This window comes from Bactrocera oleae, chromosome 2, assembly GCF_042242935.1.
Source record: "Bactrocera oleae isolate idBacOlea1 chromosome 2, idBacOlea1, whole genome shotgun sequence".
NCBI classification, from domain to species: domain Eukaryota; kingdom Metazoa; phylum Arthropoda; class Insecta; order Diptera; family Tephritidae; genus Bactrocera; species Bactrocera oleae.
In genome coordinates, this window is record NC_091536.1 from 43,814,224 (window position 1) to 43,829,866 (window position 15,643).

At 34.0% G+C, this 15,643-nt stretch overlaps 1 protein-coding gene across 2 annotated transcripts in view; it reads right to left on the bottom strand.

Moving 5' to 3' along the window:
* Window positions 1-3,107: 3,107 nt before the first annotated feature.
* lobo (lost boys) overlaps window positions 3,108-15,643 on the bottom strand; it is a 375,899-nt gene continuing 363,363 nt past the window's right edge. The window contains exons 8-9 of one of the 2 annotated variants that reach the window (XM_070113050.1): window positions 3,562-3,753; window positions 3,108-3,497 (exon numbers count right to left, since the gene is read on the bottom strand). In XM_070113050.1, coding sequence (XP_069969151.1) covers window positions 3,255-3,497; window positions 3,562-3,753 — 435 coding nt within the window. In that variant the 3' untranslated portion in view covers window positions 3,108-3,254. Of the gene's footprint in view, window positions 3,498-3,561; window positions 3,769-15,643 lie in introns of both variants that reach the window. The other variant, XM_070113049.1, reaches the window with a different exon arrangement.

The window sequence follows — 15,643 nt, forward strand, 5'->3', positions numbered from 1 at the left end:
CCACGACAATGCGAGCTTTCACACATCGACTGAAACATCTGCATTTTTGAGCACTCAGAACATCGATTTGATGGGTCATCCACCGTATAGTCCTGACTTGGCACCGAATTACTGCTTTTTATTCCCGTACGTAAATAACAAACTAAGAGGTCAACGTTTTTCGACACCTGAAGAGGCGGTTGATGCGTTCAGAACGCATGTTTTTGAGATACCTCAATTAGAGTGGCAAAAGTGTTTCGAAGTTTATTCATACGCATGCAAAATTGTATACTCGTAGATCTTAATGAAGAAAATTTTGAAAAATAATTTCGATGAATAATATTTGTTTTTGTTCTCGAATCGAATAGTACATTAAACGACACCACATAATTTCTATGGTTTCTTGAACTCTATTGTAGTACAGAACCTATTGCTTTGGAACAAAAATTCAGTTGACACACATATGGTTTCCGTAGGATACTAAAATATGTACTCTATGTCTGCCTTTGGCAATGCATACAGTGGCGAGCAATACTGGTCGTATGATTGTCAAAATTTAAAGTAAGATGCTACAAAAAATTCAATAATTATTCAATTTGCTTGAAATTTTTAATTTTAAATGATTATTTATTGTTTTAAACGTAAAACAAAAAAATTAGAAAAAGTAACATAAACTAATTATTTCTTGCAAAATATCTGAGTTTAATGAAGTAGATTTAATATTGTCAAAATAATTAATTATATCTGCAACAATTTTTCTATTTGGTAAAGTTTAATTTTTTTCACTTTTCAAGTATGGGTTTCAGTTCATCCTCAGAGCTAATCTTATGTTAGAGTGTAGGCGTTCCTAACCATTTAATTTTATATAATTTTAATTAAATATGTTTTGCTAAATTTTAATAATAAAATCTATTACCTTGGTTGTAAATAAACTGCAAACATTCAAATTAGTTAATAAAAATTCCAATTGGTTTGATAGTGTAGTCAGGATCTTTCGCTTTAACCCATCCAAACTTTATTAAATTTTTTTACAAAAATAATACAATTTTTTCTTTGTAGTTTAAGCGTATATGCTGGATTAAGTTCTTCAAACATGGAAAATGGAATGGTTTCGCCCGGAATTTCTTCACTGTTTCCATCGCTGCCATCTCCGTTATCAATGTCAAAGTTTCTATAAACGTCTAAATCTACAAATATTTTAAAACTAAATATTAGTATATTCATAGATTCTTAATATTTGCCGTAATGTCCATTGTTACAAGTAAATTCTGTTTATTTCAAACGATTTTAGAGCATCTATTTCAATATTCGTCATATTGAAGTCGATATGGTTCATCACTATTTTTCATCGACAAAGAGGGCATTATACAAGTAGAGTGTGCATACTTAAAATCTACTTGAAAACTTTAACTTATCGATTATCAAGTTTAGATGTCATTGAGGATCGAAGTTTAGCTCTTTTTACGAATTCTTCCTTCAAATTTTTTGACGGTTGAATTTGATGCGAACAGTTTTGAACAACAGATCTATCATTATCCGAAATCCTCTTCATAAGATTGAGAGGACATCTATTTATTGCGACTAGCTCGATGCAACAAGCTACCAATTCTTGTGAATGACTACAGTGGCTGAATGTGGTTTGAGTATTTCCCAATATTATATTAGTTGACCTTTCTTGCATTTTAACTCGGAAATTTCGCCAATGATTTTTTCTTAACTCGTTAAAATAAACTTCTTGTCATACTTAAAGCATGTTGTGTGTGCTTATTGGAGATTTTCATTTTGAAATTTCAATTTTTTTTTGAGTGTATTTTGGTTCCTTTTGCGCATTTTAAAATGACATCGGGTTGGTTATCTTGATTCGGCTCAAAGCCCGCAAAAAGAGGCTATTCGGTCTAAAAACTGGTGTAAAAAAAACTGTATTTGTGCATATAGCAATTTACTTTAAAATGCAATTCATCGCCTTTAAATGGCATTGTAAGTTTAAACAATTATCAGACCCCTTCTAAGTAACAGCATTTTCCAAATCTCCCAATTTATCTCAATTAAATACAATAACTTTCCAAATTAGTGAATAACAAGTACGAAAGGACTAGGTTCGGGTGTAACCGACCATTTTATACTTTTGCAATTTTCAAAGCTCAAAGGTTCCAGTTTCGCAAAACCTTAAATGTTGTTGTTTTGTTAAAGTCAACATTCATTGTTGTACAAAATGGTCAATGTAATTCAATCCTATTTGGCATATTATTAAGATATATGATAGGTTTTAGACTCACATAGTTTCATTACTATTATTTTATTCGTGTCCGAGATATTTATATTAAAACCAACCTAATTAACTCAAATTAATATACGAGTATGTGATATAAACACAACCAAAGAGAGGATCAGAAATCATTATATTAAAAATATGAGGTATATAGCAAGGTCTAGACCTATTTAATTTGTATTCACCGCCACATAATTTTTAAGATAACTTGACAACCTATCCACTTACATATTGAGTAACATAAATGGTTTAAAGTCAGGGAAAAATCAGAAATCCTTATATAAGGTATAAGGTAGGGGAAGATTTGCGCTCATTGCATTACCTTTTGGCTTAGTTTAAGTATACATGTTTGCACTCAGTTTTATGAAGATAACTAACACGCAAACAACCATAAAGTCTGCTAGAGTAACGATAATGTTATATTTAGTAGTAGGTATGGTATGTATATGAGAGCCGTGGTAGTTCAGGGACCGATTTCTCACATTTATTAAACGATAGCATATCCAGTACTATACGTTTACTTAATTTACTCATTGACTGATATAGACCGTACAAAGCTAACTGGAAGTTTAAAATTCTTATATATATATATGGAGTATAGACACATGTTACCAAAAACAGCTGACCTTTGAGTTTCTTTGAGATAACTCACTTATGACCGAAATATACGGAATAAATTCAAACGAAACTTTTTATATAAGTATGTGGGGGATATGAAAAGCATATGCAAATTTGGTTGATATTGGTGAAGTATTTTCTGAGACAAATGATTTCACCTAAAGGTTGGCGGTGCCACGTCTAATGTCGAGTTTTAATACCGGCTGTTATAAGGCCCTTCGGTACCACCATAATTCTGAAATATTAATGCTTCTGACGTACATATTTATTTAGTTAAGCTAACAAAACTATTATACTCCGTAGCAACATGTTGCGAGGGTATAAAAAGATTTATTTGATATATTGCTTTCAAGGGATTTAGAGTATTTAGGTAGATATGTATATATATTTAATCCTCTGCTTTGGACATTGTATGATTTAAGTTGAGACGAGGATCTCTCAGAAGAGATTTTTTCACAGTTTCATATTTCTTTTGTGATTCTTCATGTGCTAAAGTCAATCGTTGTTGAATCATTCGCTTGTGTAAGGCGATGACGTCTGCTTGCTCCACAAGTTTCTCATAATTATAGTTATCAAACTGGTCTTCAAATTTATTTAAAAAATTTTGAAGTGACTTAGCTTCAGCAGTAAGCTGAAAATAAATATTAAAAACATGTCACCAGTATAATTTTAGCTTAGTATAAATGTTCTCATACATCTTCGTATTGACGTTGAAGATCATTTAATAGCCCCACAAACCGGGTTTTGAGTTCATATAAGCATTCGTTGTAAGCTGCCCATGATTCTTCATATGTGAGTGACCGCTTTTTGTATGGTATTAAATACGGCGCCAGAAAATCTGCTGGTTTGATCGACATGTCGTATTTAAACGCTTCTTCTTCAGCAGCCTGAAAACATGATTTATTTTAAATAAAAACAGTTTTAGTAAAATTGTTTGACAACAGATAGCTGGGCGATAACTGCTTAGAGTATAAATCAATTCTTACGACTACGTAAATAAACATTCTAATAAATTCGAATGAGCTTAATTAATTAATAAATAGAATCTTATGTTTACAAAATAATTATATCAGCAAGTGTGGTTTTCCAGTTAACTTGGATTTCAGATATACAAGTAGTTATGTGAGATATCCCTGCAAACCTTTGAAGACCAATTGTTTGTCAATGTTTTAAAGTAGAAACGATGAGATCCCTAACGACATTTTGTGCTGTACGGGACCATACCAAAAGTTAAACATCACATTTTTGAGATTGTTAGGGATTGTTTTGATTTAGTTCTGCAAAAATGCAGTGATATGCATATATGTATTTATTGTACTTTGTTGTAAACTTTGTAGGTGTATAGGTATTATGTATATTATTGTAGAAAATTGTACGTATATTTAAGTTATTTACTGAGTGATAAGTAAGTGTTTAAAATGTAGTGTTCAAGAGTTCATTAAAAAAATTGAAATTACACCGATACGTCTACGAGTATGCTGTGTTTGTTAAAAAGTGGTCGTGGGCTCACCCCCTTTCAAACTACTAATCCTATACCATCCAATCTTACTGGTAACATTTCGCTTTATCATACATTACTTGGAAACTACTAAAAGTTTTACACCAATTTCCACCATAATGGTGTGTATCATGACCCTGACATGCTTATGTTACAGTTTTTAAAATGGGTGAAATCTGTGCACAACCGCACCTACTTCTCATGTAACGTAATTTTAAATTTAATCTGATTCTTTTACTTAACAAAAATCGAAGATGAGCCAAAACGCCTCCAAGTACAGCAGCTGTCAAAAATTAACATTCAAAATTGCCGACTCTGTCAGCATAAGTAAAGGATATGAGTACAAACATAAAGCAACAAAACAATCGAAATCAAATGCACGTGGCCCGCGAAAATTCAAAATTCGCGATCATTTTTGAACAAACCTCGTAATCCAATTAAATGGTAATTGCATAAACACGGATGTATTTATGTAATAATGTCTCGCAACATCTTTGCACATTGATAATAGTTGTCTCCCTAATGTTTGTTTGTAACAGCTAAAACTTAACCCCATAGACATAGATATACCATGTTTATGTTTCATTTATACTCGATTATATTCTATACGGGTAAAGCCCATAAGCTTAAATGGCAATTACCATATTCTACTCGAAGTGAATTCTGAATGGAGTTAATCTGAGGGCTGCCAAGCAAAACTTTTATCATTTCATCGAAATTATTTAAATAATTTAGTTAATAACAAACAGTAGCCACATATTATAGTACGCTTATTATACTCTTGCAACATGTTGCTACAGAGTATAATAGTTTTGTACGCCTAATGATTGGTTGTATCACCTAAAAATAATCGAGTTAGATATTGCGTTATAACGGGTGATCCAAGTATAGCTCCTTTTTTTTAATAGCTTTTTTTGACAGATCACGCGTGAGTCGAGTCAAGCTGTCACGTTATATTTGTTCAGTGCTGTTTGCCATTTCATCGTGGAACAATGTTTACTAATCGGTTACCCTTATTACGAAAAATAACGTTCTGTAAAGAATATGTTTCGCACGCTTCGCTCAACTTATAGTCAACATAATTGGCCTACTGAGCGTACTATGCGCAGCACCATCACTCATATTGAGACCCAGAATTCATTATTGGATAATATTCGACCGAATAGACCACGTCCAGCACAGTGAAGAAAATGTAGCGGCCTTAGCTGAAAGTGTACACGAAGATCGTAGAGAATCAATTCGGCGCCGTTCGCAGAAACTCAAACTGACGCATCGGACTTCATAAAGTTCTAAAACAATTATAAATGGAAATTGGGACCAAAAATATACAACCTACTTAAAAACTTTGTAACCAACCGAAAATTTCGGGTTCCTCAAGGTTTTCCTTTATCTGTGGTCATATTTATAATTGTATTTAATGAAATCAGCGAGATACTATTCAATTTCCGAGTCTACTACTGTATGTATGCAGACGACATTCTGATATTTTCAAAACAACTCGATCTGCATAACATCAAATTAACTTTTACGGAAATACTTAATAATATATCCAACTGGTCTCTCACATACGCCGCTAAGTTATCCTTAGATAAATGTACTTGTAATATCTTACATATGTGTCGTAAAAGAAAATGTGATAATATTACTTTCTCTTTTAAAAACATAAAAATACCTACTGTTTATATATCAGAAAAAATTTGTTCGATAGGTTAAATATAATGAAGTTTTTAGCTTCACGACATTATTTTGCTCATCCTACAACATTCATCGATATCGTGAGATCGTTACGATCAATTATCGATTATGGACTACCAATCTACGGACATCACGCCGGCAGCGAGCTAAAGAAACTACATGCGCCTAATCACATGGCAGTAAGACATAGTCTTAGGGCATTTCCAACTTCCAGCATCAAAAATATTCTCGCTGAATTCGGAATTCCACACATTAACGAAAGGCCAGAGGTTTGCCGCTGATACCAAAGGTATATTTATAATATCCACCTTTCACCCAACCGTTCGAAGATTAGCAAGCATCCACTTTTCTGTTATAGAAGACAAATTGATGAGCTGAAACAAAGCTTCCACGAACTACGAGGTCTTTAAACAATTGGTTATGCAACGCAAGACAGATCTCAATTCAGATGGATGGAAATTCATCATAAATCCCGAAAAAAGAAAAGCAGCATACCCCTCCACATGCAGCATCCCGAAGATTATAATTTTCACACGACTTCGTTTAGGAATCTTAACGACCCAACATATTCTGGAACGTAACATAACGCCTGGCTGCCGGCTATGCATCAGTCCAACAAATTCTGTAGAACACATATTGAACTTATGTCCTACCTTTTGTAATATACGACGAGGCTATGTCGAGTCTTCTCAATCGAAACTCCTCAAAGAACCGTCAACTGCTAACATAAAAAAATCTACAATTTCATCTCCAGATCCCAATTAAAGCATCTTATCTAAATTTAGCATAATGAAATCTTACCACAATGTCCTATACCCTCCATACTCTATAATTTTACATTAATTCAATTTCTGTATATATTTGTATTATACCTATTACATATATTTGTGATATACCTAACATATATTGTTCCCACTAATTCTAAGCATAATCATAAACATTAGTACAATATATATTTAATTATAATTATTAGTTATAGTATTATATATAAGTACATACATATTCATAACTAATATCTCACACAAAAGAGTAAAACCCAAAGTAAGCCCACAGCTGAAGGCATTGTCGTTAGTGCTGTTATATTTTATTGGTAGTATAATTATTTATAATTATATTTCCTTTAATAAATAAATAAGTAAAAATAAATTTCCACACAGATTGGCCATACATAAGGTATAAAGGCAACCTCAATATTAAATACTTATATTAAGTAAATAGGAGCTATGGGAAGCATTTATCAGACCAGAAGTGCCAAAATACATTATTACCAGAAAAAGGCTTTCTCCAAGTTTCATTGTTATATCTCACAGATTGAGTGCGATATTCAGTAAAAAATCAGCCATAGGCTCAGGTTTGTATATTCGGATTGTTGAGGCCTGATAAGTTATGATCCGATTTCGGCTATTTTTAGACGTGAGATGTAATATCTTGAGGGCAGAATTTATGCAAAGTTTTATTCCGCTTACTACATTGGGGTTTGATTTGTATACTGTAAAATGAAGGAGTTAGATGGAATTTAAAAGTTTGTTATATGGAAAGTAATCGTGGTTGTATTCCTCCCATTTTCGCATGTTAACATAGGATAGGTAGGACAATGTAATGTGCCAAATTTTATTGCATAAGGTCCAGTAGATCCTGCGCTCTGAAATTTCTCCTAAAGGTCGATGCCATGCCCATTTCCACTGGCTCCTCTAAAGCCCTTGCGTGCCATATAGATTGTGCTTCTGTCGTACTTAGTGAGTTATAGCGCAGTTAGTAGTTATCTATCCCATTTCACCCATTTTCACACCGTTTTAGGAACTGTTAAAAGGACACAACCTAAGAAAGTTTGGTTGATAAAGCTTTATAGGTTTGTAAGATATACACATTAAATCAGTTAGGGGCGAGACTACGCCCACTTTTTATAAATTTTAGCCCACAAATAACAGATTTGTATCTTAGTTTGCGACTATGTCCATCTGAAAACTTCTCCTCTCTTTTTTGCCAGGGAAAACGTCTATTACGGTTTATGACGAGATCTCAACTTTTACTCAAGTTACGGATCGCACAGTCTGACGGACAGACAGAAAGTCAATCGGAATTAAACTCGTCTTGACTTCCTGATTATTTATATACACATGTATGTACATATAACTCCATGTCTATCTCGATAAGTTTCAGGTGATACGAACAACCGTTAGTTCTATTGAATTAACATCATTTTGAGTTAGTACTGTAACACCAGAAAACATTAAAAAATCCACAAAATCGTTCTGAATGATCGGAAAGTGCAGTTGCGTGATATAGCTGACATCGTAAAGATTTCAAAAGAACATGTTAGCTTTATTCTGCATGCTCCTAGCGACTATTGGTTGCTCGCAGACCTCAAAAAAATACTCACCGGTAAGAAATTTCGCTCGAATGAAGAGATTATCCCTGAAACTGAGGCCTATTTTGAGGAAAAAGACAAATCGTTCTACAAAAGTAGTACTGAAATGTTAGAAAGGCGCTGGAATGATTGTGTTGCTCTTGATGAATATAGCCAATGTTGAACAAAAAAAACTGTGCTTTCTTTGTTAGCCTGGTCATTTTCAGCCCATGTGATATGCTCTGGTGCAACCCGTTGCATGAGTATAAATATTATAAATTTGTTTTTATTAACACTCAAGTTTGCTTTCGTCAAAATGTCTGTTAATGAATTAGAAATACCCGGAAATTTGACTGCTGATATTACAGCTAGACTTATTTCTGAGCATCTGACGTCTGCCCGTTCTGAGAAAACAAATTTAAATCAAAGGTTAACATCTTTCACAGGTCAAGGCAAAGTCACTAAATAGGGAAAACAAACCATGGATGATAATATAAAGTGTTACGAAAGCTAAGAAGTTGTTAAATCTTTAACTGAATTCTTAGGCTACTCTCAAACATATGTAGGCTGGCAGGGGGCTGCACATAATAGCATGAGTTGGTTTTCTATATGTAATGAAAATACTCGTACTTTGTGGCCTCAATCATGAGGCTGTTCTACAATATGATGCCATAATAAGTCAGCTTGACTCTGCATACGCAGACAAGCGGCCCATACATATCATAGAACAGGAAATGAGTATGCTTCGACAAGGATCACTCAATGTATTAGACTATTATAACTAAGTTAACAAAAAAAAAGAGCTGGTTCGGGTGTAACCACCCATTCATACTCATGCAATAAATAATTAAACATCCATTATTCGACGAAATCGTGAATAAGTTACAATCAAATTTTTGACTTACACATATTGAAGGCCATTAACTTAGACTCAGTTTTACTGCTATATTACAGTTCGTGTCAGCTAAAATTATTAATATTAAAAACATCTTCAAATGAGATAAGAAGTAAAAATATCTCGATCTAAGAGGCTAAATTTAATATATTGAGTTTATGTGGCAAACGTCGACCAGTGAATCGAAATTTATTAGAATAAGGATATGAGGTTTAGACCAAGGTATAGACCAACTCCATCTTAATTCACCGCCAAACCACATACCTTTAAAGAAAACTTGTCCATTTAATTTCATTTAAATATCACACATTTTGACCAAAAATTACCCAAGGTTTTATCAAACTAACCCTAATTAATCCAATAAAAATCAATTAGATAAAACACCATAGACTAATAGTGTCTCTAGCAATCTGCCGCCAGTGAATACACAAAGAATTAACTATGTAAGATGTTATATGAGGATCATTTTTAGATCAGTAGCCGGTCTTCACCTACCTTTGGGACAATCGAATAAATAAACAGCTAAGAAAGGGAAAAGTTTGAGTGTAACCGAATATTTTATCAAATTTGGTATCTTATTAACTTATTAATCATAGAGTCACTTAGTTTTATTTCCATATTTTACTTCCCGTCAGCGAAAAATATACTTAAATCATCCTCAAAACTCAATTCAAGTGGCTAAATTTAATATTCTGAGTTGATGTGAAAAACTTCAAACAAAAGAACGAAAGTCGTTATATTAGGGATATAAGGATAAGACCAAGACATTTTTAATTTATATTGAGTGCCAAACCATTAATATTATGTAAAAACCTATACCTGGAGGTGTTTTTCCGGATTTGATCCTTTCAAGTTGAACTTAGCCCTTCCGACTAGTTTAATATTATATTAAAGACGTCACCAAAGACGTGTGTGGTCTGGCGTTGTACTGATGGAACACAATTCGGCTTCTGTTGATCAAAGATGGCCTCTTCTGGATGAGTGCTGCCTTCAAGCGGTCCAGTTGTTGGCAGTAGTACGCCGAATTGAGCGTTTGGCCAAATGGGAGCAGCTCGTAGTAGATGATTCCTTGTCAATCCCACCAAACACACAGCAGAACATTCCTGGCCGTCAATCCGGTCTTGGCCACCGTCTGGGCCGCTTCCCTAAGCTGTGACCACGACCGTTTGCGCTCGATGTTGTCATAAGTGACCCATTTTTCATCGCCAGTCACAATCCGCTTCAGAAACGGGTCGATTTTGTTGCGATTCTGCAGCGATTCGCAGATGGAAATTCGGTCCATCATGTTTTTTTGCGTTAGTTCGTGTGACACACAAACATCGAGCATCTTTTTGAATCCAAGATTATGCAAATGGTTCCAAACGATTTTCTGGCTTATCTTTGGTTCCTCAGCAATTAAATAAGTGCTCACGTGATGGTCTGTTTCCACTATTTTCATGATTTTATCGCAATTTTCGACCACAGGCCTCCCGACGCGTGGTGCATCTTTGACATCGAAATTACCGGAACGGAACCTAACAAATTACTTTTGTGCTACACGTTCGTTTACAGTATCGGGCCCATAAACTAAATTAATGTTTTCAGTCGCTTTGGCTGCTTTTTCGCCCTCATCGAAGAAAAATTGTAAAATATAGCGAATTTTCTCTTTGCTGGTGTCCATCTTTGACGAGCGCTCACAACGTACTGAGTCAATCAATCGAAAAACTGTCAAAGACAAACTTTTAGCGCGAATAAACACATTTTCAGCGCCGTATAGTATGACATGATGCGACACGTAACACTAATACTATGGACAATAACGCCATCTCTTAGATAAAAACCGAACGAACTTTTTACTTTACCTAAAATATATATAGTGTATATTACACATTTTGAACAACCTAAACGGTTAAAAATCATGTGGAACGTCGAAAATCATTATGTAACGGGTCTTTTTTTTTTCGAGGTATAGAAATTTAAAATGGCATTACTGCTCAAGATGACACCAATTTAACAGCTGTCAAGTGATTTATTCTCAGTTTGGTTTGCAAATAGTGCAACTTAATTTCGAAAATTATGGTTCTGTGTGGAATACGTTCATTTTATTTGTTTAGCGATGAAGCGAACTTCTGGTTAAATGGCTACGTCAACAAACAAAACTGCCGCATTTGGAGTGAAGCTAATCCTCAAGTGTATGTCGAAACACCGTTACATCTAGAAAAACTGACAGTTTGGGGCGCTTTATGGGCTGGTGGAATCATTGGTCCGTACTTCTTCAAAAACAATGATGGTCAGAACGTTACAGTCAATGGTATAGAGCCATGATTACTAACTTTTTCATTCCTGAATTGAACAACCATGATGTCTAGGGGCTGTGGTTCCAACAAGACGGCGAAACATGTCACACAGCTCGTGCCATCGATTTATTGAAAGACACGTTTGATGACCGCCTAATTTCACGTTTTGAATCTGTGAATTGGCCTCCAAGATCTTGTGATTTAACACCGCTAGACTACTTTCTGTGGGGTTATGTAAAGTCATTGGTCTATGCGCATAATACACAAACGCTTAACTATTTGGAAGATAACATTCGCCGTGTTATTGCCGATATACGGCCACAAATGTTGGAAAAAGTCATCGAAAATTGGATATCCAGATTGGACTACATCCGAGCTAGCCGTGGCGGTCATATGCCAGAAATCATATTTAAAATGTAATGCCACAAGATTATCTTTCGGATAAATAAAATTCATGTCAGTCGAATAATCCATCCTTGTTTTATTGCAATTTAAAGTTCTATGCCTCTAAAAAAAAACACCCTTTATTATATATTAAAGGCAGAGAAATGGAATGGCTGATTGCATTAATTTTTGACATTGTTCAGGTATACTTGAGAACTTATTTTCAAGAACTTTTATAAATATGTAAATGTAAACATATATACACAATATATATGGAGTAAAGTTAGCCGGATGTTTCAAAATCCTGATTATCAGTTATGTATACGATTTTATCCATTTTAGGTAGAAAGATACACTGTTCTTAAAAAAAAACGCTCTCTCAATTTCACTAAAATAACACCCATATTGGCTGATACATGTGGTATAAAGACAACTTGAAATTCGAAAATCTTTATATTAGTTATATGTATGTGGTCTAAAGGAAGTATTGCCAAAATTCAACCCATTTTTGACGCAAACTTTTCCCCGAATTTCAATAACATATCTCTTAGGATGACTGATATTTTCGGTACAAAATCAGCTGTAGACATTTTCGGTATTGGGGAGCTTGAATAGTTATGATCTGATTTCGCAAATTTTAGATCTGAGATGGCATACCATAAAGACCATATTCGTGTAAAGTTTTGTCCGATAAGTTAATTAGTACTTGATTCGTATACTGGAAAGTGAAATTGCAGATGTAATTTAAAGTTGTGTTATAAGGGAGGTGGGCGTAGTTGTTTTGATCTAAATAAAAATGGGTGAAATCGGGTAATAACCCCGCCCGCTCCCCATATAACGGTTTTGATTCAAATTACTAAAAGTACGATAACTCATTAATTAAACAAGTCAGAGACTTTTAATTTAACGCATAGGATGATACATATAAGCCTTGTATAGGAGGTTTAACTAGATCAATACTTCCCTTAGTCCCCATATACCTAATTTAAAGATTTTCGAACTTCCTGGTGACTTTATACCGCAAATCTCGGCCTATTCTCAATGAAAATGGGAGAGCGTGTTTTACTCATAACAGTGTATTTTTGTGCTTCATATAACTAATATCAGGACCAGGTCGAACATCCATAGATTTGGTGATGGTATATGGTACCTTAATGAAACCCTGTGATCATTTTTTAGTATGTGGCATCTTCGTAGTATGTGGCTAAAATAGATAAAATCGGGTCAATACTGCATATAATGATTGTCGTTTTTCTAACAAGTTTTATGCCAAATATATCGTTGAATACCCGCCCTATATAGGTATACCCCATAGGATAACTTTCAGCTTTCCACCTGACTTTAAACGGTCAGGTTGGTCGCAAGTGAACTTTTTTTCAGTAGAAATCGGGTTGTAAAATGGAAAGTCAGCGATAAAAAAAGGTCCTAATTCCTATGAGAGCTATTGGTGAGTAAAATAATCAACTCGATCGGTTGGATAGAAAATTATTTATCATGCAGGCCGACCATAAGAACATTGTTTCGACGCGCACGCATTTGAAGTTTCAACAGCAGATTGAATATGTTTCATAGAAGTATATTTATTATTATACTCAAATCATACTACATACCATCCATTTATCCCTGGGGCGTATAATAAACCTTCAACTTCTTTATAGGCCTCATTGTTAGTCACTATTTCTGATCTGTGACTCATTCCGGAAATTTTAGAAAGATAAGCAGCGTCCTTCTCCGCTTTCGTAATACTATGAGACGCTCACGTATATGTGCTATAACTTCGTCAATAATTCGATTTTCGTTCTAAAATTGTTATATTGTATTCTTATTAAATATGGTAGTACTTTCAAAAACAAAAGTCGATTTTTCCAAACCAAGTTACCAGAACCAAGTTACCTTAAACAAATATAAGCAATGCACTATTGCCCCGACGTGTGTAAAAAACTCAATATTGCAGAAACAGAAATTTTAACAAAAACCAGTAAGTAAGGTCTAAGTTCGGGTGTAACCGAACATTTTATACTTTTGCAACGTGCAAAGATACCTCAAAGGCACTATTTGTGCAAAATTTTATCCGAATACCATATATTCATTGGTGCTTGATTTGTACTGGAAAGTGAAAAAATCAGATGAAATTTAAAATTATGCTATATGGGAAGTTCGATTCCACCCATTTTCACAGTGTCACATAGGATTGTCAGGACTTTGTCAAATACCGAATTTGGGTGAAATTATTAGAGTAGGTCCGGATATATGTGGTTTTACCTAAATGTGGGTGGTGTCACGCGCATTAAAGTTTCTAACAAAACCGTTATATGAGGAGAGGGCGGGTTTATATTCCAATTACATCCATTTTCATGTCGGTAAGGGTTCTTATAAGATTTGGCCTAAGCGAATTTAGTTAATGTATCTTCAGTGGTTTAGTAGATACGTACGTTAAACCTATTTTTTCAACATTTTTTGTTCGCAGGTGCCCTTGCTACTGCGATTTCCTGTAACAAATTTCATATCATAATTAAGTGCTTAGTTATGGCATTTTACAGGTTTTCAAATAATGACGTTTTCTAAGCATGGCAGTAGTCCGATTATGTCTATCTACGAACTCGTCCTTTCTTTTTTGCCAGTGAACACGTGTACAAATTTACGATATTTATTTTTTTACTTCGCTTGCACAGATGAATGGATGGACAGACAGTCACTCAGAATTCAACTTGTCTCGATATCCTCATCATTTATATAAGTATACATACATAGCCCTATATCTAATTTGATTGTTTTTAGGTGCTACAAACCACCGTTTTAATTAAACATCATCTTGTGTTATTGCGACCCAAAACACAGCACCACGAATGGACAAGTAGAAAGTGTCAATTCAACCATAATAGAAATAGCCAAATGTCTGAAAATAGAATTCAACCTTATAGGCAATTTGAAAGTTGTGTTCATTTTCAATCGAAAGTTTATTACGTAACTTATTTTTCCCAATATTATAAATTGAGAACGCACGTTCCACATTTGCTTTTGAAATAGTTACTGTAGGAAATGACAGTCCTAATTTCGAGACATATTTGAAGCGCTTTCAGCTACTTCCATCTAATTCATTATATACTACATAGTAAAAATCTGTTTGACCATTTCTTATTTCTTAATTGGTGTCACTTGGACTCGAAGTCATTGTTATGATCGTAGATTTGAATTCGTTAAATATAATATGATTTAATATTGGTTTCATAAAATTTTAACATCCGATAAGTATCTATCGTAAAAATTGAATCTGAAGTACAGTCTTATATTTATACATATTTTGCTTTGTATTATCTTAATTTTAACGGATTCGGTATACTAAACATACATATTTCAAAAATGTATGTCGAACCAATTGAAAAATAATAGAAATATGTAAAATTGTCAGAGTGTAAGAGATGAAAGTAGTTCAACATTTTGCTTTGCTTTGCTTTACCACGCTTTGATGTGAACGTAGTCTGTAATCTGTAACCTATTTTTCATATCTTTCAGGTGAAAAAATCAATATTTAAAATTAAAAAAACCTCTGAAAATACACTCCAAAAGAAATCCCATTCGACTCTTTTAACCCCCAAATTTAAGGGGAAAATCCCCTAAGTTGGTAACACTATTTTAAAAGTTGCACAAGCTAAACTGCTCCAAACATAATTAAAACAATAAA